Below are 24,278 nucleotides of genomic sequence, written 5' to 3' on the forward strand. Positions count from 1 at the left end.
ATTGCAGATCTGTAACAAAAGAAAAGCAAAGCAGCTAGAGGACCTCAGTGGGCCAGGCTGTCTCTAGTGGAAAATGGACAGTTGATTCAACATTTAAATTCTATAATCATATTTTGTCACTGATTTCACAGCACTTTGCTTTTAGCTAAGAATTGTTCAATTTTGATTTGCTTTTAGAATACAGCGGTATCAGGTTATGCACTCTTTCAATTGCAACACTTAACAATTTTTCCGTTTCCCAAAACATTAGTATTTCAAAATTCACCTTGGCAATATTAATCTGCACACAGAATATGGCAGGTGAAAAAGGAACCTTTTTAATACAATTTTTCGTATGTCCCTTTTGTTGACAAACAATGTTATACGTTGCAAATAAAATGTCTCTTTTTCTAGACAGAATGTTCTTTTATGGTATGTGCAGTTTCCATGGACTGCAGGGAGTACAATTTTTTGCCAACCTACCTGGCTTCATTTGACAAACGTGTATTTTTTTACATTGTGACAGTGTAATACGTTTTTAAATAAACTTAACTGTTCAGTGTTTTGGGAACTCAAGACCATTTTACAGATTGGACCTCACATGAATTTGCAATCTTGCTCCATTTCCAAACCGCTACCATGCAATAATGTATTAGCCTGTCATGTTCTGTAGATATAACTTCAAACCATAGCTTGCTTTTCCTTTTCTTTAGGTTGTGGTCCACTGTGAGCAGCTGAAGAGTGAGTTGTTGCGCCAGAAAGAGGGGCTAGAAAGGGAACTAGCTTGTCAGCAAGAAAAAATTGCAAATGCCAAGAAAATTGTACAGGAAGAAATGAGGAAAGAGAGGGACGAGCTGACATCAAAGGTACGAAAGGCAAATATTACCACTTTATATATATAAATAAATTTCACAAATCAATCATCACTTTGAAGCATTGCATGGTGCTGTTTCCATTATGTCCAGTAGGTGGGGGTGATGGCTGATGGGAATTTACTTCATCATAGCAATTTTATTGGCACCATTTTATATTATCACCAACTAAAGTTGTGTTGTATCAAGAACAGGGCTCGTACGGTCCTTGAAAGTCCTGGAATTTGAAGCTCTGTTTTTCAAAGCCTTGAGTGTGTAGGAGTGGGTATGTGTGGGAGTGTGTGTGGGAGCGTGGGTATGTGTGGGACTGACTGATCACCTTCTCAGATTTCCCTGAAAATCAGTGTGTACATCAGAGCACATAAGTAACACAACACAAAACAAAGTCTCAACTCCAAATTCCAATGGGCATTTGGCAATAATTCAAGTTATATCAATGGTTCATTACTTCGAAGGAACTTTGAGTTGAAAGTTGATTTTTCTGCTGTGTTCTTTGTACCAGAGGTGTGCAAAACATGATTTTCAATCAAATCTGAGATGGTGACCAGCCAACCTTCTTACTTACTTTTATTTGGTACAGAATCAAATCATCCAAAACCAAGCAATTTATATACAAGTCTCCGATAAACCATCAATGTTTGCTGGATTTTGGTCCTTGAAAATTGGATTTTTGGACCTTGAAAGGTCCTTGAATTTATAGCTGTTCCAAGTGTACGGACCCTGCAAGAAATAAACATTAATTTTGTTGCAGTAAACTCTCACAGATTTGAAGCAGAATAATGAAAATGCATACTATGTTTATAAATATATTAATTCCTTTTTAAAATGTATTTATAAAACTTATTTATTTATAACATTTTATAAATACTTTACAAATTATCAAATTTGGTGGAGCATTTTTCTTTTGTTGTTCTGGAGCTTATAGGTTTGACTGACATTGCTAAGCCCTGAACTGTCAGAGTCAGTTGGAGTTAGGTTATTTCAGTGGCATTTGAATGTGTAAAGTTCCATTAATACAATATTTTTAGTACCATCTCGGTATGTAATTGGCAAGACTACTCTCAGTGTTGAATTGTGAAAAATGCTGCACTTTGCTATCAACCTTTGCCTCCATCCACTTATAATTTCCCACCCTTAGAGCAGTATTAACAGCTACTGTTTTCCATCCATACTCACCAATCCAACCATTCGCCCTGCTTCTGTTGGGGATTAAGGGTACAAGCCCTTCCCAGGTAACGAAAGCCTAATTTATGTACATCCCATACATAGGATCGAGCATTTGGGAGATCAGTGAAATGGATTTGCCCGTTGCTGAGGGGCAGTGGGCATCTTCTGCTGTGTGGAAATTCGGTTTACAGCAGTATCATTGTATCTTGCAGAGAAATCTGAATGGTTGAATCAAATACTTTGAACCATGCCCTTGTTTTTACTTAAATATATTGCTGAACACAGGCATGTCTGACTTGCAACTTGTCGGGTTACAAACTGTTCTCAGAAACGGAACCCTGTCATAATCTGAAGAAGACTGTATAATCTGTCATAATCTGTAATAACTAATGTTCTTACAATATTGTAAGAACATTAGAATACTTACTCCCATTAATTGCGTTCATGGGGTTTCACCAAATTATATTGCTGAAGCGAATTAAGAAAAATTGAGGAAAGTAGTTTTAGAATATTTATATTTAGAACCAGACTAAGTGGGACCCGCTGGGTCCCAGCATCACACGGGAGGGCTGGTCCCCCAACGCAATATTCCACCTCTCCACCAATTCCAATATTGGTGGCCAGTGGGGGGGGGGGGGCCTTTCTGGAGAGCTAGTAGGGGTGTTGTGGGCTGAAGGGACTGGTTTCCAGAGGGCTAGTATGGACACTGTGGGCCGAATGGATTCTTGGGCTGGCGACTCAGTCACTCAAGCCTGTTGTGCTGGCAGCTCACTCACTCACGGCTGGTGGGCTGGCAGTTGACTCACGTCTATTCCTTGAAATTCCATTTCAAGCAGGGTGCAAGGCCACCAAATTCAAGTGCAGTTTCTTACTACTTCATGCAGGACAGCGAGTCATGACCTCTCCCTCCTCCATCTTGCAGAGACTGAGCCACGTCCACACTTCTGGGTTTTACAGTCCCTTTCTCCCCCCCCCCCCCCTTACCAGAAGGGGCGTGGCCTTCATGGCGTGATTGACAGGAGAGAGGATCTCAACATTTTTTAAACATTAATAACTCTTTTATTTTTAATTGATGGGAAAAATCCGCGGCACCTGATGAGCCGAGGGGGACTCTGAGTAAGATGGCCAAAAATCACAGCCGAACGTGGTAGCGTTTTTCTAAAATCAATATAAAGCACAAACAGGAAGTGGTCAAGATTAGACTTTTAATTATATAGAAGGCAAGGCAACTTTAATTAGGCAAGGCAACTTTAATTGAGCAAGGCAACTTTAATTAGGCAACACAGCTTTAGCATTTCCAAACCAAAGGCAACACAGCTTTAGCATTTCCAAACCAAAGGCAACACTTCCTAATCTGAGGAAAGACATTCTTGCCATAGAGGGAGTGCAGAGAAGGTTCACCAGACTGATTCCTGGGATGGCAGGACTTTCATATGAAGAAAGACTGGATAGACTCGGCTTGTACACGCTGGAATTCAGAAGATTGAGGGGGGATCTTATAGAAACTTACAAAACTCTTATTCTTAAGGGGTTGGACAGGCTAGATGCAGGAAGATTATTCCCGATGTTGGGGAAGTCCAGAACTAGGGGTCACAGTTTAAGGATAAGAGGGAAGTCTTTTAGGACCGAGATGAGAAAATCATTTTTTACACAGAGAGTGGTGAATCTGTGGAATTATCTACCACAGAAGGTAGTTGAGGCCAGTTCATTGGCTATATTTAAGAGGGAGTTAGATGTGGCCCTTGTGGCTAAAGGGATCAAGGGGTATGGAGAGAAGGCAGGGTTGGGATACTGAGTTGGATGATCAGCCATGATCATATTGAATGGCGGTGCAGGCTCGAAGGGCCAAATGGCCCATTCCTGCACCTATTTTCTATGTTTCTAACACAGCTTTACCATTCCAAACCAAAGGCAACACAGGTTTAGCATTTCCAAACCAAAGGCAACACAGCTTTAGTATTTCCAAACCAAAGGCAACACAGCTTTAGCATTTCCAAACTATATTTTCAAACCACATTAAGGGCACTGACAGATCAGTAAAACCACTCACAGTTTAGTAGACATGTGTTTAGTGTTATTCACAGCTCAGACTAAGAGACGTGACCCTCTCGCTCCCCCATCTTGCAAAGATTGACTGAGGCACTCAACACCTCCGGGTTTTATAGTCCCTCCGGAAGGGGCGTTGTCTTCAGGAGGGAGAATCTCAACATTTTTTAAACACTAATAACTCTTTTATATTTAATCGATGGGAAAATCCTCTTGTCCTGCGCAGCGGAGGGGGACAAATGGCCAAAAATCACAGCCGTAAGTGGCAGCGTTTTTTCTAAAATCAATATACAGAACAACAAGAAGTGGTCAAGATCAGACTTTTAGTAATATAGATAATTTATAATAATGGGGGTCATTGACCAAAAAAGAGAATAATTGACATAAAAGGATTACTTCAGATGAATCCTAAATTTAAGGATATGTAGAAACAGAAAAAATGGAAAAGTTGATCTGTCTTACATTCTGATATGGGAGAAATTACATTTAGGATGAGGAAGTAGAGAAATTAAACAGATTGACAGAAAACCTTCTTGCAAATTGCGGACAACAACAGTTCTACAACAATTCAGGGGGTGAAAGAAATTACCATGTTTCATTTTGAAAAGTATTAAGTGAAAATAATTGCCCCAAAGCTGATTTTAAGCCCCAAGGTCCATATAACGAACACTCCAAGTTTTGAAAGTGGTGACAATCTGCAGTGATTGTCATCTTCCAAAAGTCCATGAATTCTTGAGTGGTTTCCACAAATTTGGAAGGTGCAAAAGTAACATCACTATTTAAGACGGGAATTGGAAAGAAACTGCAGAGCAGTTAGCTTAACATAAATAATAAAGCAATTGTTAAAATTAATATTAAGGAATTGATAACAGGCCATTTAGAAAATTCCACCCCCACATCAGTCTGAAGAAGGGTCTCGACCCGAAACATCACCTATTCCTTCGCTCCGTAGATGCTGCTTCACCCGCTGAGTTTCTCCAGCATTTTTGTCTACCTTTGATTTTTCCAGCATCTGCAGTTCTTTCTTAAACATTTGGAAAAATATAATAAGATGAGGCAAGCATAGATATATCGTGATCAGATCGAAAGCTGGGGCAGGCTTGAGGACCCAGATGGTACTTCTGCTTTAAATTTCTTGCATTCTTATGATTTATGGAATGATAACCATGTTTGATAACTCAGTTACAACCTTCCAACAAACAAATAGATGAGGGAGAATCAGTGGATGTGGTATATTCGGACTTTCAAAAAGCCTTCAATAAGGTGTCATGGGAAAGTTTATTGAACAGAAGTTATTCTTTTATATTTCATCGATGGGAAACAGAAACAGAAGGAGAGTACAAGTCTGTGATATAGATTGAGGATCAGTTAACAGATAAAACAAATAAGAATACATGTTTGGGTTGGGCAACTGTGATTTAGGACACACTGCAGGAATTGGTGGTGGTGCTCCAGATGTTCTTAGTGATCACTCAGGATGAAAGGTTATTTTAATATATCCAGGTTTGTTGATACAAAGTTATCTGGCAGTGTGACATGTGAGGAGAGTATAGAGAAGTTTCAGTGACATAGATAGACTAAGTAAATGGGGTAAGACTTGGGGAATAAAATATAATGTGTGTCTGTGAAAAAAGATGAGGCCGTCTGTCTTCGTGGAAAGGCAGAGAATGTTTTTAAATTGAAAGTTTGAAAGGTGTTGGTGTTTAGAGGGACCTTGGTATCCTTATATAGGAATCACTGAATGTTGGCTTGCAACACACAATCAGAAAAGCAAGTACTACAGTATGTTGGTCTTTAGGACTCAAATTTCTTGCAATAGAGTAAAGGAGTCTTATTGCAAGTGTATGCATCTGGAACATTATATACCGGCCAGATCCCCCTACCTAGAGAAGGTTGTGCTCTGACAGATGGATTGCAGCAAAAGTTTACAAGATTAATGTCAGGGATGGGAGATTTGTTCTGTGAGGAGCAATAGTCTTTCTGAATAATACCCCAGCAAGGGACACACATATGGAAAAGCACATCCAGAAAAAAGAGCCCCATCAACATCAAGAAAACTTTGGAAACAGTAGCAATCTTCCATCTGAACATCTTCTTTCATTATTATCTGAATGGTGGCCGAATAGGAATAGGGGAGATGCAACGAGACCTGGGTGTCATGGTACACCAGTCATTGAAAGTAGGCATGCAGGTGCAGCAGGCAGTGAAGAAAGCGGTATGTTAGCATTCATAGCAAAAGGATTTGAGTATAGGAGCAGGGAGGTTGTACAGGGTCTTGGTAAGACCACACCAGGAGTATTGCATACAGTTTTGGTCTCGTAATCTGAGGAAAGACATTCTTGCCATACAGAGAAGGTTCACCAGACTGATTCCTGGGATGTCAGGACTTTCATATGAAGAAAGACTGGATAGACTCGGCTTGTACTCGCTAGAATTGAGGGGGGATCTTACAGAAACTTACAAAATTCTTAAGTGGTTGGACAGGCTAGATGCATGAAGATTGTTCCCGATGTTGGGGAAGTCTAGAACAAGGGGTCACAGTTTAAGGATAAGGGGGAAATCTTTTAGGACCGAGATGAGAAAAACATTTTTACACAGAGAGTGGTGAATCTCTGGAATTCTCTGCCACTGAAGGTAGTTGAGGCCAGTTCATTGGCTATATTTAAGGGAGTTAGATGTGGCCCTTGTAGCTAAAGGTATCAGGGGGTATGGAAAGAAGGCAGGTACAGGATACCGAGTTGGATGATCAGCCATGACCATATTGAATGGCGGTGCAGGCTCGAAGGGCCAAATGGCCTACTCCTGCACCTATTTTCTATGTTTCTATTATGCGAGTCACCACTGTAGTCTTGCCCGCATTCTCCACCAGTGTGGCATCAGGGACGATGCTGGGTTCGGCATTGTACACACCCACACTCGCAGTAGGGCGAGTTCACATGATACCTTTTATTTACAAACTACAAGAAGTCCAGGACTGCATGGGGCCATTGTCCCTCATCGTCGCTTGTATGGTGACGCTGGCAATCTCAGGCTTGTCCCAGCAACTCAGTCCCTTGTTATCCATGGACAGGAAGACACACTGGTGTCTCAGGCTTGCCCCAATCATGTAGTTTTGGCCTCAGTAGGGATGCTGACTGTCTAAGGATTTTTTCCAGCAGCCTAGTCTTGACCACAAGGTGGCACTGGTGGTCCCAGATTTGTCCCACTGGCTCAGTCTTCCTTGAACCTGTGATGGGAAACACGGCTAGCAAGCTTCCTGCTTCTTTCTCTTTTGCTTCTTTTCCTTTCCTTTATTTTAGGCCATTCAGCCCATCAAGTCTACTCTGCCATTCAATCATGGCTGATATCTCTCTCTCTCCCTTAACCCCATTCTCCTGCCTTCTCCCCATAACCTCCGACACCTGTACTAATCAAGAACTGAACTGAACTTCCCTTTTTTTTTTTTCTCTCACCCTCTCCCTTCTTTCAACTCCCCCTGGCTGGGATGCGTGGGTTTTATAAGGAGTCGCCTGACAAGGTTCAAGCCTCAACGATATCAGCTAATTGGATCCAGCTGTTACCAATGATGCTGGGGATTTGGCCTCTCCTTTCAGCTAATCTGTGTCTGTTGAGGGAAGAACTTTCTCCAGACACAAAGTGTTGGAGTAACTCAGTCGACCAGACAGTAGTTCTGGAGGATATAGATAGGAGGCATTTCAGATCGAGACCCTTCAGCCTGATGCCAGTCTCGCTGAATTACTCCAGCGCTTTGTGTGTGCTTTGTTTGGTATGCCAGCATCTGCACTTCCTTGTATAATCTTTTTCCTCTTGCGAATGCAGAGTAAGTCTGATGTAAGTGTATTGTCAGTACTGGTAAACCCTGTTGTATGAGTGGTGTTGTTTTTCGGAATGGGAAGGGGACAAAAAATGAAAACCACAAACATTGGCTGAGCTAGTTTGCAGGCAATTACGTGACTGTGTCCATGGCACCACTTGCTGTGATGGAGTCAAACACAAGCAAAGATCTTCTGGACGTGAATCAATGGAAGCAAATTAAAAAAGTAAGCCCTTCATTCTCAGGGTGGCGCTGGATTGCCTTTCGCCAGCCAGGAGGCATCTCCTGTTTGCTCAGCACCCGAAAGATATGGTTCCAATTCTCTTTTGACACCATCCAACCCACGATCTTCTCGACACCATCCAGCCCCCCCCCCCCCCACAGAATCAGACCTTGTCAACCATGGTCAAATCAACTTAAGTTCCCGTGTGTGACCCACGATTTACACTCACCATTCTCCCCTTTACCGCCGCCCAGGCGAGAAAACAAGCAGCATGTGCCCTGCCACTGCCAATGTTACTCCCCCTGGGGTCGAGGCACATTCAACCAAACAGTAATGTCCAGCCCACAATTTAGATATTTTAATGTTATGCATTATTATTCAACAAATCCGTTCACAATTCCTATTGTAACCTGCTGTCCCCATCATTTTACACGAATGCCCATCTCCTCACAGCTTCATGAAGAGGGTCCCATGCCTGAATTATTATTCTCTGTTGGTCCTGCAAAATAGATAATTGGGCAAGGCTCAGAAACCAGGGTGTGCCTTGTATTTAATTGTCGACAATTAAATACAAGGCACAGTAAAGTTAGATATCTCCTCAAATTAAATAATTAATATTAATTATTATTCAAAAAATAAGAATTATGTTCCTGTCGTGGCTTTGACATTACACTGTGTGAATAATAAATTATACACTTTAATGTCTCCATTATAATAGTGAAGAAAGGATATTTCGAACACATCATGCCTTTACTGGCATTCACAGAAAATGACAAGAAATTCTAACACAGGAAAAAAAAGATTATACAAATGTATCAGTCACACTGCCATTGGTTTCAAACTTTATTTTGTGTCTTTACATTATTTCTTCTTTTGTTATTCTAAATCTTGATCGTCTCGTGAGCATTATTTTCCATTGACTTTAACGTCAAAAAATATAAACCATCTGTGCCGTTTGATTTAAGCAAATTGTCCTCTTCACCTTTAACTTCCCAGGTCAATTTTGAAGATTCTTCCTGCTCTCACTGAGGATCCAAGGTGATTGTTGAATCAATGAGGGTCTCATGCCACTCTAAACCTATGAGAAAACACTCAAAAGGTTATTTGTTAGCCAGCTTTGCAGTATGCCATAGACAATCCATTCAAGATTCCTACTTCCTCAGTTTCATTTGTAATGCCATAAATCTAACTCTAATTATCTGCAGGGCTGCTTGCCAGCTTTTGATTGCTATTGATGTACAAGCAAGTTGCTGGAGAGTTCACAACAGGAGTCTGCATTCAGTTTGGTTCCTTTTTTTTATTCCCCAAGGGATGTATGATGGTAGATTATGTTTGCTGTATAATTATATCCTCGTAGTATTTACTAGGAGTAGAGTAGTAGCCTGGACTCTCCAGATAGATTGTGTTTAGAGACAGAGTGACTGACTTAGAAGTGCATTGGTACTTCACAGTTGAGATTTTGTTGTACTACGGCTTAGCTTCTTTTATAAAATTAAATGGGATTTAAATGATTTTTTTTTGTTTCAGTAAGTGGTATTCATTTACCACCTAAAATATTGATAATATTTATCTGAGGGGTTTAGATAATTTAATTGGTGCATATATGTTAACTATTACTATCTATGAATAATTCAGAGAAGCCTGACAATTTGCTTCTAAATACTATGTTCACAAAATTTATTTTAAGCTATACATGGCATCTGGCACCGTGTCACCTTGTGAATTTTCAAAACAAGAAAGTAAAGGCTCATTTTATTCAACGTACACTATCTTTATAGAAAGTTTTATTTTAAACACGTTATATAGATTTTAAATGTGTACCTTTTATGGCCTTTGCTTTCCTTCTAAACTTTTTCGAATTAGGTTGCAGAACCAGTCTATCAGTCAGAACCTTCTCCCAGGGCCGAAATGTCCAAGGCTAAAGGGGAAGGGGGAGAGTTAAATGGAGATGTGTGGAGCAAGTATTTTGCACAATAAGAGGTGGGGGGGCTGGAACGCACTGCCAGGGGTGGTGGTGGAGGTGGAAACAGGTATAAAAGTGGCATTTAAGAGGTTATTCGATAGTCACATGGAATAGTATTCGATAGTCACATGAATAGTGAGAAATGGATCATGTACAGACAGATGGGATCAGTCAGACTTAGGATCATGATCTGCACAAACATTGTGGGTTGAAGGGCCCATTCCAGTGCTATACTGTTCTGTGTTGACTGCGAGTTGGATCTTCTGACTGGTTCCATAAACCTGGAAGGAGGATGCAATTATTAATTATTAATTATTTTTAATTAGTAATGAATTATAATTTTAAAAGTTTACAGGAATAACCCTAAACCGCAAAAGATCATAATAATTTAAAGAGAACGTAGAGAAGTTAAATAAGGTAATATAGTGCCCTCCATAATGTTTGGGACAAAGACCGATTATTTATTTATTTGCCTTCGTACTCCACAATTTGAGACTTGTAATAGAAAAAAATCACATGTGGTTAAAATGCACATTGTCAGATTTTAATAAGGGCCATTTTAATACATTTTGGTTCAACCATGTACAAATGACAGCAGTGTTTATGCATTGTCCCTCCCATTTCAGGGCACCATAATGTTTGGGACACAGCAATGTCATGTAAATGAAAGTAGTCATGTTTAGTATTTTGTTGCATATCCTTTGTATGCAATGACTGCTTGAAGTCTGTGATTCATGGACATCACCAGTTATTGGGTGTCTTCTCTGGTGATGCTCTGCCAGGCCTGTATTGCAGCCATCTTTAGCTGATGCTTGTTTTGGGGGCTAGTCCCCTTCAGATTTCTCTTCAGCATATAAAAGACATGCTCAATTGGGTTCAGATAGGGCGATTGACTTTGCCACTCAAGAAATGACCATTTTTCAGCTTTGAAAAACTCCTTTGTTGCTTTAGCAGTATGTTTTGGGATCATTGTCTTGCTGTAGAATGAACTGCCGGCCAATGAGGTTTGAGGTATCTATTTGAACTTGAGCAGATAGGATATGTCTATACACTTCAGAATCCATTATGCTACTACCATCAGCAGTTGTATCATCAATGACGATGTGGGCCAGCACCTTACCTGGCCATACATGCCCAGGCCATAACACCCCCACCACCGTGTTTCACAGATGAGGTGGTATGCTTTAGATCTTGGTCAGTTCCTTCTCTCCGCCATACTTTCCTCTTGCCATCACTCTGATATGTTAATCTTTGTCTCATCTGTCCACAAGACCTTTTTCCAGAACTGTGGTTGCTCTTTTAAGTACTTCTTGGCAAACTGTAACCTGGCATCCTATTTTTGGGGCTAATCACTGGTTTGCATCTTGCAGTGTAGCCTCTGTATTTCTGTTCATGAAGTCTTCTGCGGACAGTGGTCATTGACAAATCCACACCTGACTCCTGAAGAGTGTTTCTGATCTTTCGGACAGGTGTTTGGGGATTTTTCTTTATTATAGAGAGAATTGTTCTATCACCAGCTGTGGAGATCTTCCTTGGCCTGCAAGTCCCTTTGGTCCTCATGTTGATAAACAGCAATAAATGTTTCCAAAGGTGATGGAAAGACTGGAGGAAAGACTAGCTGAGAGCGCTCTTATACCTGCATTAAGGAGGCAATTAAACACACCTGAGCAATTACAAATACCTGTGAAGCGATGTGTCCCAAACATTATGGTGCCCTGAAATGGGGGGGGGGGGGGGGTGCATGTATAAACACAGCTGTCATTTCTACATGGTGAAACCAAAATGTATAAAAATGGCCTTTATTAAAATCTGACAATGTGCAATTTAACCACATGTGTTTTTTTTCTATTACAAATGTCAAATTGTGGAGTACAGAGGTAGATAAATAAATGATGGGTCTTTGTTCCAAACATTATGGAGGGCACTGTAAGTTTTGTAAGTATGGACCTGTTTTCTTTTGCATCTACACTCTACTGTTCACCTGGTCATTTAGAAACAAATGTACGTAGATGAAAGTGCACCTACATATGCTGCAAAAAATGAGTGATAAGATCAAATCCCCAACAATTATGCTTATTTGTGATCATAAAAAATTATAAACAAAATTGATATTAGTCAAATCTGGAATTCACAATGTGAACAATACTATTGCAGATAAATAAAATTCATGATACATTTTTTTTATAGGTGAGCTGTTTGTCGGAGAATGTCGCATGTCTTGAAGGTCAGTTGCAGAGGCTGGTGAGGGAGAAGGATTCGGCATGTAGCCAACTGGAAGCAACTCAGAAGCAACTAAAATATACCGAGATGGAGACTAATAAGGTACACAGTTAAAAATTCTCCAGACTTGGTACCACAATAATCCTGTGATAGTAAACATTTGCTCAATGTGTGTTGGTAAATAAATAGACAGTGGTGATATTGTAGGATCATTCTCGTTTGCATCCATTTACCCTTGGGATAACTGTGTTATCCATTGGAACTGAGTGAATTGGAATTTTCACTCTGTTACAATGGAATTACTCACCATGACAGAGTAATGTTATCCCATTTTATAAGAAAGGCGGGAGAGAGAAAACAGGCCAGTTAGCCTGACATCGGTGGTGTGGAAGATGCTGGAGTCAATTATAAAAGATGAAATAGCGGCACATTTCGATAGCAGCAACAGGATCGGTCCGAGTCAGCATGGATTTACGAAGGGGAAATCATGCTTGACTAATCAACTGGAATTTTTTGAGGATGTAACTCGCAAAATGGACAAGGGAGAGCCAGTGGATGTACTGTACCTGGACTCTCAGAAAGCAATTGAGTCCCACATAGGAGATTAGTGGGCAAAATTAGAGCACATGGTATTGGGGGTAGGGTACTGACATGGATATAAAATTGGTTGGCAGACAGGAAACAAAGAGTAGGGATTAACGGGTCCCTTTCAGAATGGCAGGCAGTGACTAGTGGGGTACCGCAAGGTTCGGTGCTGGGACCACAGCTATTTACAATATACATTAATAATTTAGATGAAGGGATTAAGAGTAACATTAGCAAATTTGCAGATGACACAAAGCTGGGTGGCAGTGTGAACTGTGAGGAGGATGCTATGAGGATGCAGGATGACTTGAACAGGTTGGGTGAGTGGGCAGTGGCACGGCAGATGCAGTATAATGTGGATAAATGTGAGGTTATCCACTTTGGTGGCAAAAACAGGATGGCAGATTATTATCTGAATGGTGTCAAGTTGGGAAAAGGGGAAGTGCAACAAGATCTGGAGGTCCTTGTTCAACAGTCACTGAAAGTAAGCATGCCGGTACAGCAGACAGTGAAGAAAGCGAATGGCATGTTGGCCTTCATAACTAGTTGAGTATCGGAGCAAAGAGGTCCTTCTGCAGTTGTACAGGACCCTAGTGAGACCACACCTGGAGTATTGTGTGCAGTTTTGGCCTCCAAATTTGAGGAAGGACATTCTTGCTATTGAGGGAGTGTAGCGTAGGTTCACGAGGGTATTTCCCAGGATGGCAGGATTGTCATTTGTTGACAGAATGGAGTGGCTGGGCTTGTATACTTTGGAATTTATAAGGATGAGAAGCGATCTTATTGAAACATATACGATTATTAAGGGTTTGATCACGCTAGAGGCAGGAAACATGTTCCCGATGTTGGGGGAGTCCAGAACCAGGGGTCACAGTTTAAGAATACGGGGTAAGCCATTCAGAACAGAGATGAGGAAAAACTTTTTCACACAGAGGGTTGTGAATCTGTGGAATTCTCTGCCTCAGAAGGCAGTGGTGGTCAATTCTCTTGAGATGTCTGAAAGGCGCCCAATAAATAAAATTTATTATTATTATTATTAATTCTCTGGATGCTTTCAAGAGAGAGTTCGATAGAGCTCTTACAGATGGCAGAGTCAGGGGATATGGGGAGAAGGCAGGAACGGGGTATTGATTGTGGATGATCAGCCATGATCACAGTGAATGGTGGTGCTGGCTCGAAGGGCTGAATGGCCTACTCCTGCACCTATTGTCTACTGTCTATCAAGGAGGAAAATCCATGTGGAGAGGAAGAGAGATATATTTCATGTCAATTACTTTTCATAAGAACTGTGTATGTTGCATTTGTTGTAGATTGCCTTGTATTAGATCCTATGCAGTTTTATTTGATTAGTATTCACATGGAGATACATTGTAAAATAACTTATGTTTATCATTTAAAGCTTGTTGCAATCACCTTTGTTGACCCACAGTGGTCAAATTATGGTCAACTTGTATTGTTCATCATGCAATATTATTGTATATATTGTGTGCGTGACTGTATCTGTAGTAAGGAAGGGTAGACCATGATGAAGAGGAGAGAAAGTTGTCGATAGTTCTGGGGCAGAACTGATTGAGCAGATATCCACAATGAAGTGCCCAAAAGTACTCTAGATTATTAGCAGAAGTATTATTTTGTGTACGTTCATTACTTTTTCACTTTTGTATTAAATTCTTTATTTATAAAAATTTAAAAAGCAGATTTTATTGTTTTATCCACATAGGTTTTACCATTTCTTCAGTTGCACATAGCCCGTGTCCATGTTAAATTGCATGCAACATCAGTAAAGCTCTTCCATCAACTTATCTGTCTCTCTGAACCCTTAACATTTCATCTCACTATTTTCAAAACTTTGCATCAACAACAAATTTCAAATAATATATACTCATCAAAATAGTTTAAAGCAATAAGATCTCAAATATACATCAACTTCGCTGCCTTGGATTTGTCACTTCCAATGTAATAACACTTACTTATCTCAACTGTTTTCTGTCGATCAACCAGTTTATTAACATACTTTAAGGCATTACATTTATTTTGTGTAAGTTCATACCTAATGTCATAGAATTTAGCAGCATGGACACAGGCCCTTCGGCCCATTTGTCCTCACCGACCAACATACCCACCTACACTAGTCCCACCTGCCTGTGTTTGGCCCTAATTCTTCTAAACCTATCCTATCCATGTGCCAGTCCAAATGTATTTTAAATGTTGTGATAGCTCCTGCCTCAACTACCTCCTCCGGCAGCTTGTTCCATACCACTCTTTGTGTAAAAACATTGCTCTCAGGGTCCTATTCAATCTTTCCCCCCTCACCTTAAATCTATGTCCTCTGGTTCTTGATTCCCCTAACATGGGTAAATTATTCTGTGCATTTATCCTATCTAGTCCCCTGGCGATCTTATACATCTCTGTAAGATCACCCCTCATCCTCCTACGATCCAAGGAATACAATCTTATCCAGCTCCACCTCTCCCTATAGATCTTTCAGCAACCATACAGAAATGGCCACTTTGGTTTGTAAGGGGCCCTATTCTCTCTCTAGTCACCCCCTTACCCTTAATATACCCTTAATTGTAGCCAAAAAACCCTAAACATTTTGTTGGGCATTCTAGGATTGCAGGTTAGAGGAATATAAGATTTTTTTAACTAAACATTTAGATTAATGATTTGAAGTATTTTGTGCTTTTATATTTTAATTTGTTTTTCGTAATTATTTTCTTTAATTTTAATTATTCTTCAATGTCTTAGTGTAGAATTAATTCAATGATATCTTGGACAGAAGGCACAGCTCCACCTTCATCATTGTCTTCCATAAATGCATGTTAGACTGTTTGCTCAGCAAAACCTTAGCAGTAGACCACACAGCTACTTGCCTGAAAAAGGGTCATGACCTGAAACATCACCTATCCATGCTGTCCAGAGATGCTGCCTGACCTACTGAGTTATTCCAGCACTTTGTCCTTTTTTCATAAACCAGCATCTGTAGTTCCTTGTTTCTACAACTACTTGTTATTAAGTTTGACATTACTGCTTAATTTGAGGATGCAAACAACTGGCAAGATTAGCCATCTGCATCTGGCTGAAGGGTATGTGCAAACATTGGGTTGTGATTCTGGTTTGCAATTTGGAGGTGCCAATGCGACAGAAGCCTTCCGGAGCTGCCGCGGGCTGGCGGTTGGGCCTCATGGAAAGGAGCCCGGGCCTTGCGGGTCGGAGCCTCGCGGCCCAGTGGTGGAGCCTCGAGGATCGGAGGTGGAGGTGACGAAGCCCGCGGCCATCGGTGCCTGGTTCTGTGGAGCCCGTGACTGGAGCTTGGGTCAGTGCAACGGAGGCATCTGGAGAGGACCCGGCAGTGTTAGAGGACGCCGCTGCCAAGGGAAGGAATAAAGGAGGACATGGCATCGGGGAACCGCCATAAGGGAGGGGGAAGAGCAATCGAGACCTATGTGGGGAGACCGCCATGGGGGGCGGGGGTAGAACAATGGGTAATGGAGGACCCAGCATGGGGAGACCGCCATGAGGTAGGTGGGGGGGGGGGGGGGGATAAAAAATGGGGACCTGGCACGGGAAGGGGAATTTGTAACTTTGTAAGCGCCCTTTATGGGCATCTATTTGCATACCTTGGGTATGCAAGCGAAGAATTTCACTGTGACTCGTCACATGTTACAATAAAGTATCCAATATCAATATCAATATCAAGTCTGGTCCATCAGGATCTGGCCCAAGGAGCATGATAAGCCTCAGCCAGAGCTTCAAATAACACACATCTTGAGTGTTAGAATTATATTTTGTTGCTGTGCTTTGAAAGTTTAGTGTTATTTTTATGTAATCTGATTATTTTTTAAATATTTCTTCAAATTACTTTCTTTCAATTTCACTTGAATTTAATTATTCTTCCTTTGCAGTTGGCACATTGTAATTATGCACTTCACAATTCCCTCATCAACTGACAATTGCCATTTGAGAAATGATGGGCAGAGGTGATTTCTTTTGTGTTGCTGATGATTTCCATGCAACGTCTTTTGTCTTCAGTGTATTCTGGTCCACAATCATGACTGGCATGTCTTTCTTTGTCTGAGCAACAATAGTTTTGAAGTGGCTGAGCGTGCTGCGAAGCCTGAAGAATGAATAGCAAGATTCCATTTGTTTTACAGTGAACTCTCCTAGTTCCAGTTGGAAACAAATTGTTGGCGTCCTGTCTCTTCATAGTCTAAGCACTTTAGAGGGTGACTTGTTGGCAAAAAATTAAATGTAAATTTGAGCTGCATGAATTCACTTTATGTTTTTTTTTAATTCGATTTTCACCATACCTTAATCGGCACATGTGACAATAAACTGACCTTTGACTCCTTTTTTGTTCATGAAGTTGTAACTATCTCAGAACAGGGTCTTCCATTTTTCACCAATAAAGCTGCATGGAAAGGAGGCTGGAGATGTCATATCACATGTTGGTTATTATAGCTAGAGTAAACTATGTCAAAACCCATTGGTATTAATATTTCAGTGAATACCAGTTATAATATTTTTCAGCTCATGATTAATAACCGTGTCTTCAGCCAGTGATTAGTGATCTTGTGTGTTCATTTGTGAGTAAATTATTCACTTGTAATAAATCTAATTTTCCTAAATTCTATAATTTTAAGTGAATGTCAAAATGTCACAAAATACTGCAATGATCTCTTTATTAAGACAAACAACTTGCTATTGAGGCAAAGATTATTATTTGGATCATATTTAATCTACATGTAATTAATTGACATCTAGCACTCTAAGAACTACAGAGGATGCAAAAGGTCCATTACCTCTCAGCTAATGTCTAGCTTGTTCATATGTTTGCTCCTTATACTGAACATTTTGCGTGTTGTATTGTGGCCCAAAAGTTAATAATAATAATAATAATAACTTTATTTATAAAGCACTTTAAACAACTGCAGTTGCCACAAAGTGCTGTACATGAGAACTCATGGACAAAAAGCTATTACAAACAATTAAAAACCATTAAAAACCGTAAAACGAAGGACTATAAAAAATACACTAAAAATTAAAAGACATTAAAAGCACTAAGAACAGGAGCAATGCCTCAGCCAGTGTCGAAAGCCAAAGAATAAAAATGTGTTTTTAGGGAGGATTTGAAGATGGACAGTGAGGGGGCCTGTCTGATGTGCAGCGGCAAAGTGTTCCAGAGTGCCGGAGCAGCAACAGAAAAGGCTCTATCCCCTCTGAGCTTCCGCTTAGACCTTGGTACCTCAAGGAGCAGCTGATCAGCTGACCTGAGGCACCGGGCAGGAGCATATAGGTGGAGCAGCTCAGAGAGGTAAGGCGGGGCGAGCCCATTCAACGATTTAAAAACAAATAAAATCATTTTGAAATGAACTCGAAAGTGCACTGGGAGCCAGTGAAGGGAGGCCAAAATTGGCGTAATGTGCTCCCTCTTTCGAGTTCCGGTCAAAAGGCGAGCGGCAGCATTTTGAACAAGCTGGAGACGAGCCAATGAAGCTCGTGCGACCAGAGTAGAGTGCGTTACAGTAATCCAGCCTAGATGTAATAAAGGCATGGATTACTGTTTCAAAATGCTGCCGCTCGAGAATGGGCTTCACCTTTGCCAGCTTCCTTAGGTGAAAGAAGCTGGACTTAACCACCGCGCCTATTTGTTTATCTAGTTTAAAATCACCGTCCATCCTAAAACCCAGGTTCAAAACGGTTGGCTTTACAGACAATGCCAGTGGACCCAAGTCAACAAAGGGAGGTTCACGGCAGCCATTGGGGCCAAACAAAATCACCTCTGTCTTCTCTTCATTAAGTCCCAGAAAGTTTAAGGCCATCCAGGACTTAATGTCCTCAAGACAAGACAGAAGTGATTTTAGAGAATAGTCGTCTTCTTTCCTGAGTGGCATATATAACTGGCTATCATCTGCATAAAAGTGAAAGGAGATGCCATGCCTTCTTAAGATTGAGCCCAGAGGAAGTAGGTATAAAGAGAAGAGCAGGGGCCCTAAAATTGAGCCCTGTGGAACCCCATATACCAAGGGAGTGGAGGAGGATTCAAAGCCAGCAAGGCTTACACGCATGGTTCTGTCTGCCAGATAGGACCTGAACCATCCCAGGGCACTGCCACAAATGCCCACTTGGTGCTGTAATCGGGAAATTAAAATTCCATGGTCCACTGTATCGAAGGCGGCAGATAGGTCCAGCAAGACAAGAACCACATAATTGCCAGAGTCGTTTGCCAGGAGGATGTCGTTGAAGACCCTTAGCAGAGCCGACTCTGTGCTATGCATAGCCTTGAATCCAGACTGGAAAACCTCCCGAATATTGTGCTCATCCAGGAAGAGTTTCAGCTGAGCATAAACTACTTTCTCCATGATCTTAGAGATAAAAGGCAACTTGGAGATCGGCCTAAAATTGGCCAGAACAGTTTGATCCAGGCCTGGTTTCTTAAGTAGTGGTTGCACTACAGCATGTTTAAAATTTATGGGGACAACCCCAGAACACAAGCTACTGTTTATGATGGCGAGAACCGACTGCCCTATACTCGGGAAAACCTCTTTAAAAAGAAGAGGAGGGACAGCATCACAAGGGGAACCCGACGGCTTAATATGCCTAACCACATCCTCTAGACCCGACAATGTCAGAGGCACAAACTTATCAAATGCCACCAGGCATGGGGCCGGAACAGAGGGGTCAGAGGCAGGAGCTGAGATGAGAGCCCTTATAGAAACAACCTTATTGATAAAGAAGTGCAGGAAGTCATTGCACAATTCGGACGATGCTTCCAAGCAAACAGGCTGTGGGGCATTTAAAACAGAGTCAATAGTTTTGAATAACACACGTGGGTTCGTCTAATTAATGTGCTTAGCATTCAAATTTTTTATTTCCAGTATCATTTGTCTATTTACCATACTTGCGGACAGTCCCATTATAGTCTGAGTAAAATTTCCAAATGCATCATCTTGCTGGAAATCCCTGGTTGCTGTGCCTTTTTCAGTCAACAGTTCCTTTTATTATTTACTAGACCAAGTGCAGACCCGTTGGGTCTGTTCCCCCAAAGTGTGGTTGCGGGGGGGGGGGGGGGGGCGGCGTGCGGCATCACACACACTAGCTACCCCCCCCCACCCCCCCCGCACACACGCTAACTACCCCCTTGATATTATATTTATATTATTAATTTGCTCCTTTTACCCCCTATCCACTGACGCATAGCCCCCAACTCGTAGATGCGTCTAGAGAGGGAGGGGGGGGGGGTAGAGAGTGAGGGCAGAGAGAGAATGGGGAGAGACAGAGAAAGGGGCAGAGACAGAAGGGCAAGAGACAGAGGGAGAGGTGGGTGGGCGGGCGTGATCCCGAGTGAACCTGCGGGCCGCCGGTGAGGACAGCGAAAAGCAGCAGGGGAACCAGCCGATCTGTGCCTTCCGCCAGCGTGACAGAGCCGGGCCGGTGGGGGGGGGGGGGGGGGGGGAGAAGTGGAGGAGAGCCAGGCGGCAGCAGCCATTATGGTCGCACGGGGCACGCGATGAGAAGGTGGCCAGTGTGAGGTGAAAAAATGAGTGAGTGGGAGCGGGGAGGGTGGGAAGGATGATTAAACATGATTAATACATTTTCAGGTGACACTAAAATAGGTGGTATCATAGATCTATTCTCTGACTTCCAAGTTGCAATTCGAAATAAGCTAACCCATGAGGTTGCCATTGGCAATTTGCTGTGGAGCTGCTGGTAAACAATACATGTTGGCTCAATACTCGCTTATTCTATAAAATGGTGAGCATACAAACTCACCAAGAGTGGAAGAGTTGTAACTTAAGAATTGTGAATAGACTCCAACTAACTTAATCACCCCAATGTCAAACAAATAATGCAACATGTTGTTTAAGAAGGAACTGCAGATGCTGGAAAATCGAAGGTACACAAAATGCTGGAGAAACTCAGCGGGTGCAGCAGCATCTATGGAGTGAAGGAAATGGGCAACGTTTCGGGCCGAAACCCTTCTTCAGATAATGCAACATATTTACAGAGTGACGTTGTTTTGTTGAAACCATTGATCTCTACATGGAAAATACATACATCAACCAAGTATTCATGAATTGCTCAAATTAGAGTAAGAATGATCACCCATCTCCTTGTCTACCAAGGAAAAGGGTGACAAAATATTAGTCCCTATAAGGTCATATCACAAAGCACAATCCATTCTGCCGCAGCCACAATTTTGGAAAGGGATAGTTGCCAGCTTCTCTAGCTTGTGTAAAATTCTAACCTGGAAATATTGGCATTCTTTCACTACTATCGAGCCACGGCACTTTTTAAAAGACCATGAAACATTTGTGTTTGTACTACAAGAATATCTCTCCCTCCTATATTGACAAAACATTGGTTAATTTTAAATGTAGTACTTAGAAAGAAATTGACATTGATTCCCTTTCTTTGCCTGAACTTAATTTATTCTTACTTATCAAGAACTTATCAACCTCCGCTTTAAAAAAATACCCAATGACTTGGCCTTGACCGCTGTCCGTGGAAATGAATTCCACAGATTCACCACCCTCTGGCTATTGAAACACTTCTTCCCCTGCATTGCTGGTTTCATGGAAATATGTACTTCTAGTCTTATGACTTTCTGTTCAGAACATTCCCTTACAGCCCAGCCATTCACTGTTTACAGTATGTCTAAGAAATGGAAACCATAATCAAGGTGTATCTACTAAGGCCCTGTTTTTAGTTGTAGTAAGACATACTATCTCCTGAACTCAAGTCATCTTGCTTTGAAGGCCAATATGCCATTTGTCACCTTAACTCTTGCCGGACCTACACATATACTTTCAATTCATTTCCCTCCAGGGACGAATAAAGTTCTATTGTATCGTATCTTGTGCACCTTGATATTTAAATATCAAGATGGTGACTACCCTGCCCTGGAAAAAAAAAATTCTGAATATTTATCCTATCTATGCCGTTCAGTGGTTTATATAAATCTCAATAAGCTTACTGTTCAGTCTCCTACATTTCATTAAAAAATAAACACAGCTCATCCAATCTCCTTTTCTAACTAAAGTGTTAGTGACCAGAATTGTTAACAATACAATAAAACAAATAAACACGCAGCACTGACATCGCAACAGTATTTATGGTGAGGTCTCTTTACCTACTTCTCAACATTACAACTTCAGAGCACTGCAATCCAGATTTATTTGCACATAATGTGTTGTTTCTTATTTTTGGAGAAGTACCTTTGAAAGATTTCCTATTGGATATCTTATTTATCAACCTAGATAAGGCATAGATCTAATAAATTCTCATTCAGGGTGACAATTGAATGTATTGATTGCTGAGTTAAAAGCAAAACTGCCAGTATATCTATAAGTTTGGATATCTGGTTATATAAAGCTTAGGTCATTTTGACCAACTTCCTCTAGGTGGCACTGAGGCCATTTTGTTAATGTAAAGTTTGTAATGAATGCTGAAAATATAAGAATTCATGAATGAACATTTTTAACATTTTCCTTTAACCTTAAGGAATCTGGTGAATTGCGTTATCAGCTGAATCAGGTCAAAATTAAGAAAGAAGAGACCGAGAAGGAATTCAGAGTGCAACGAGCAAAAATGTCACGGGAATTGGAACTGCAAGGACAGGTAGGAGCCTCTATAAATTACAACAGTTGAGAAAGCTTTCCTGCAAGTTACAAACAAAATCAGAAAGAACAAAAATCAGGAGGTATGTGCAGGAGACGTGAAAGAAAAGTATAATGATTGGTTTTGTTTCCTTATAGCTACAGAACTAGACAATCTTTAAAATCCCTCACTATCCAAAGAGTATTTATTGTTACTTGAATGCCTTTTAGCCAATGGTATGTATCATTCTAACCAAAGAAGTTGGTACATCTGCAGCAATTCATATTGCCATGCTTAACTTTAAGGCCTGTTTAACATTACACAGGATTTGAATAACTTTCATGATGCGTGTGATTCAGTTTTGGTAGTTTGTTTAAGATTCATTCAGAAATAATAGTTCAATCATTTTAAATGATAGAAGAAAAGTTATTTATTTTAGATATGGATTTGTTTCTTTGCCATAAATAGTTAGATCATAAACACCGACACTTTGGACCCATTGTGAACTTGGGATTGATATTTCATTTCATATTGATTCTATTCAATTTAATATTGCAAAATTACCACCAATATCAGTTTTACAATGTAAAATCTGGCTTAAAGTTTTCAGTACACTTTTACCAGTAATTAATGTAACTGGAGAAAGCTGAAATCTGTGTGCCTGCAATTGATGAAGGGAGGAAAAGACCAAAGCCATGTTGCCCCCACCAGCAAGTGGTATTTCATGCTTATAGTTGCTTCCTAGTTTGTTTTTTCAAAATTTCAAACCCAGATTTGTGGGACAATGACTAGTATGAGGAAAACAAGCAATGAGAAAAATATAAAAAGTGTAAGAAAAATAAAAATGAAAATAGAGAAGCTAACCACATCCATAGTATGTAAGTAAGTAAGTTTATTGGCCAAGTATTCACATACAAGGAATTTGCCTTGGTGCTCCACCCACAAGTAACAACATGACATACAGTGACAGTTACAAATGACTCAGAATGAATGAATGAATGAATGAATGAATGAATGAATGAATGAATGAATGAATGAATACGTTTATTGTCATTGCACAATACTGTGCAACGAAATTCCATTACATCTCCTCCGGTTAAACACAATACAAACACGACAACCATTGACACATATGTACACTTATTAGTAAAAATAAATAGGTGTTTTAAAAGAATTTAAAAGAATTTAAAAGAATTTGGCGGCATTTCTTAGAATTACATTTTGCTTCCCCAGCATTCTCTGTTGGAATTTAGCTCTTTTATCGCACATGGGTAGAAACTATTCTTTAGTCTACCGGTGCGAGCCTTCAGAGTCCTGAATCGCCTCCCAGAGGGTAGCAGAGTAAAAAGGTGGTTGGCAGGGTGGGATGTGTCCTTCTTGATATTTGTGGCCCGGCGCAAGCATCGGGCCCTATATATGTCATCCAAGGAGGGCAGTTGGGCGTTTGTAATGTTCTGCGCAGTTTTTATAATTCCCTGCAACGCCCTCCTCTCAGCCACAGTACAGCTAGCAAACCACACCGGGATTCCATAGGAGAGGATACTCTCCACGGCGCATCGGTAGAAGGACAACAGCAGCGGCTGTGAGACGTTTGCTCTCCGCAGAGACCTCAGGAAATACAGCCGCTGATGTGACTTCTTCACGAGAGTGACGGTGTTCATTTGCCATTTAAGGTCCTGGGAGATGTTTATTCCCAGGAACTTAAAGCCAGTGACTCTCTCCACCATGTCTCCTTTGATGTATAGAGGAGCAGGTTCCTCTCTCCTCTTCCTCCTGAAGTCAACGACCAGCTCTTTCGTCTTCGATGGA

General features: G+C 40.9%; 1 protein-coding gene across 2 annotated transcripts in view; it reads left to right on the top strand.

Moving 5' to 3' along the window:
* sdccag8 (SHH signaling and ciliogenesis regulator SDCCAG8) overlaps positions 1-24,278 on the top strand; it is a 331,517-nt gene that overhangs the window by 62,215 nt on the left and 245,024 nt on the right. For both annotated transcript variants that reach the window (XM_033025849.1, XM_033025848.1), the window contains exons 10-12: positions 693-845; positions 12,252-12,386; positions 22,374-22,490. In XM_033025849.1, the coding sequence (XP_032881740.1) occupies positions 693-845; positions 12,252-12,386; positions 22,374-22,490 (405 nt within the window). The remainder of the gene's footprint in view (positions 1-692; positions 846-12,251; positions 12,387-22,373; positions 22,491-24,278) is intronic.

Source organism: Amblyraja radiata, chromosome 8, assembly GCF_010909765.2.
Source record: "Amblyraja radiata isolate CabotCenter1 chromosome 8, sAmbRad1.1.pri, whole genome shotgun sequence".
Classification (NCBI taxonomy): domain Eukaryota; kingdom Metazoa; phylum Chordata; class Chondrichthyes; order Rajiformes; family Rajidae; genus Amblyraja; species Amblyraja radiata.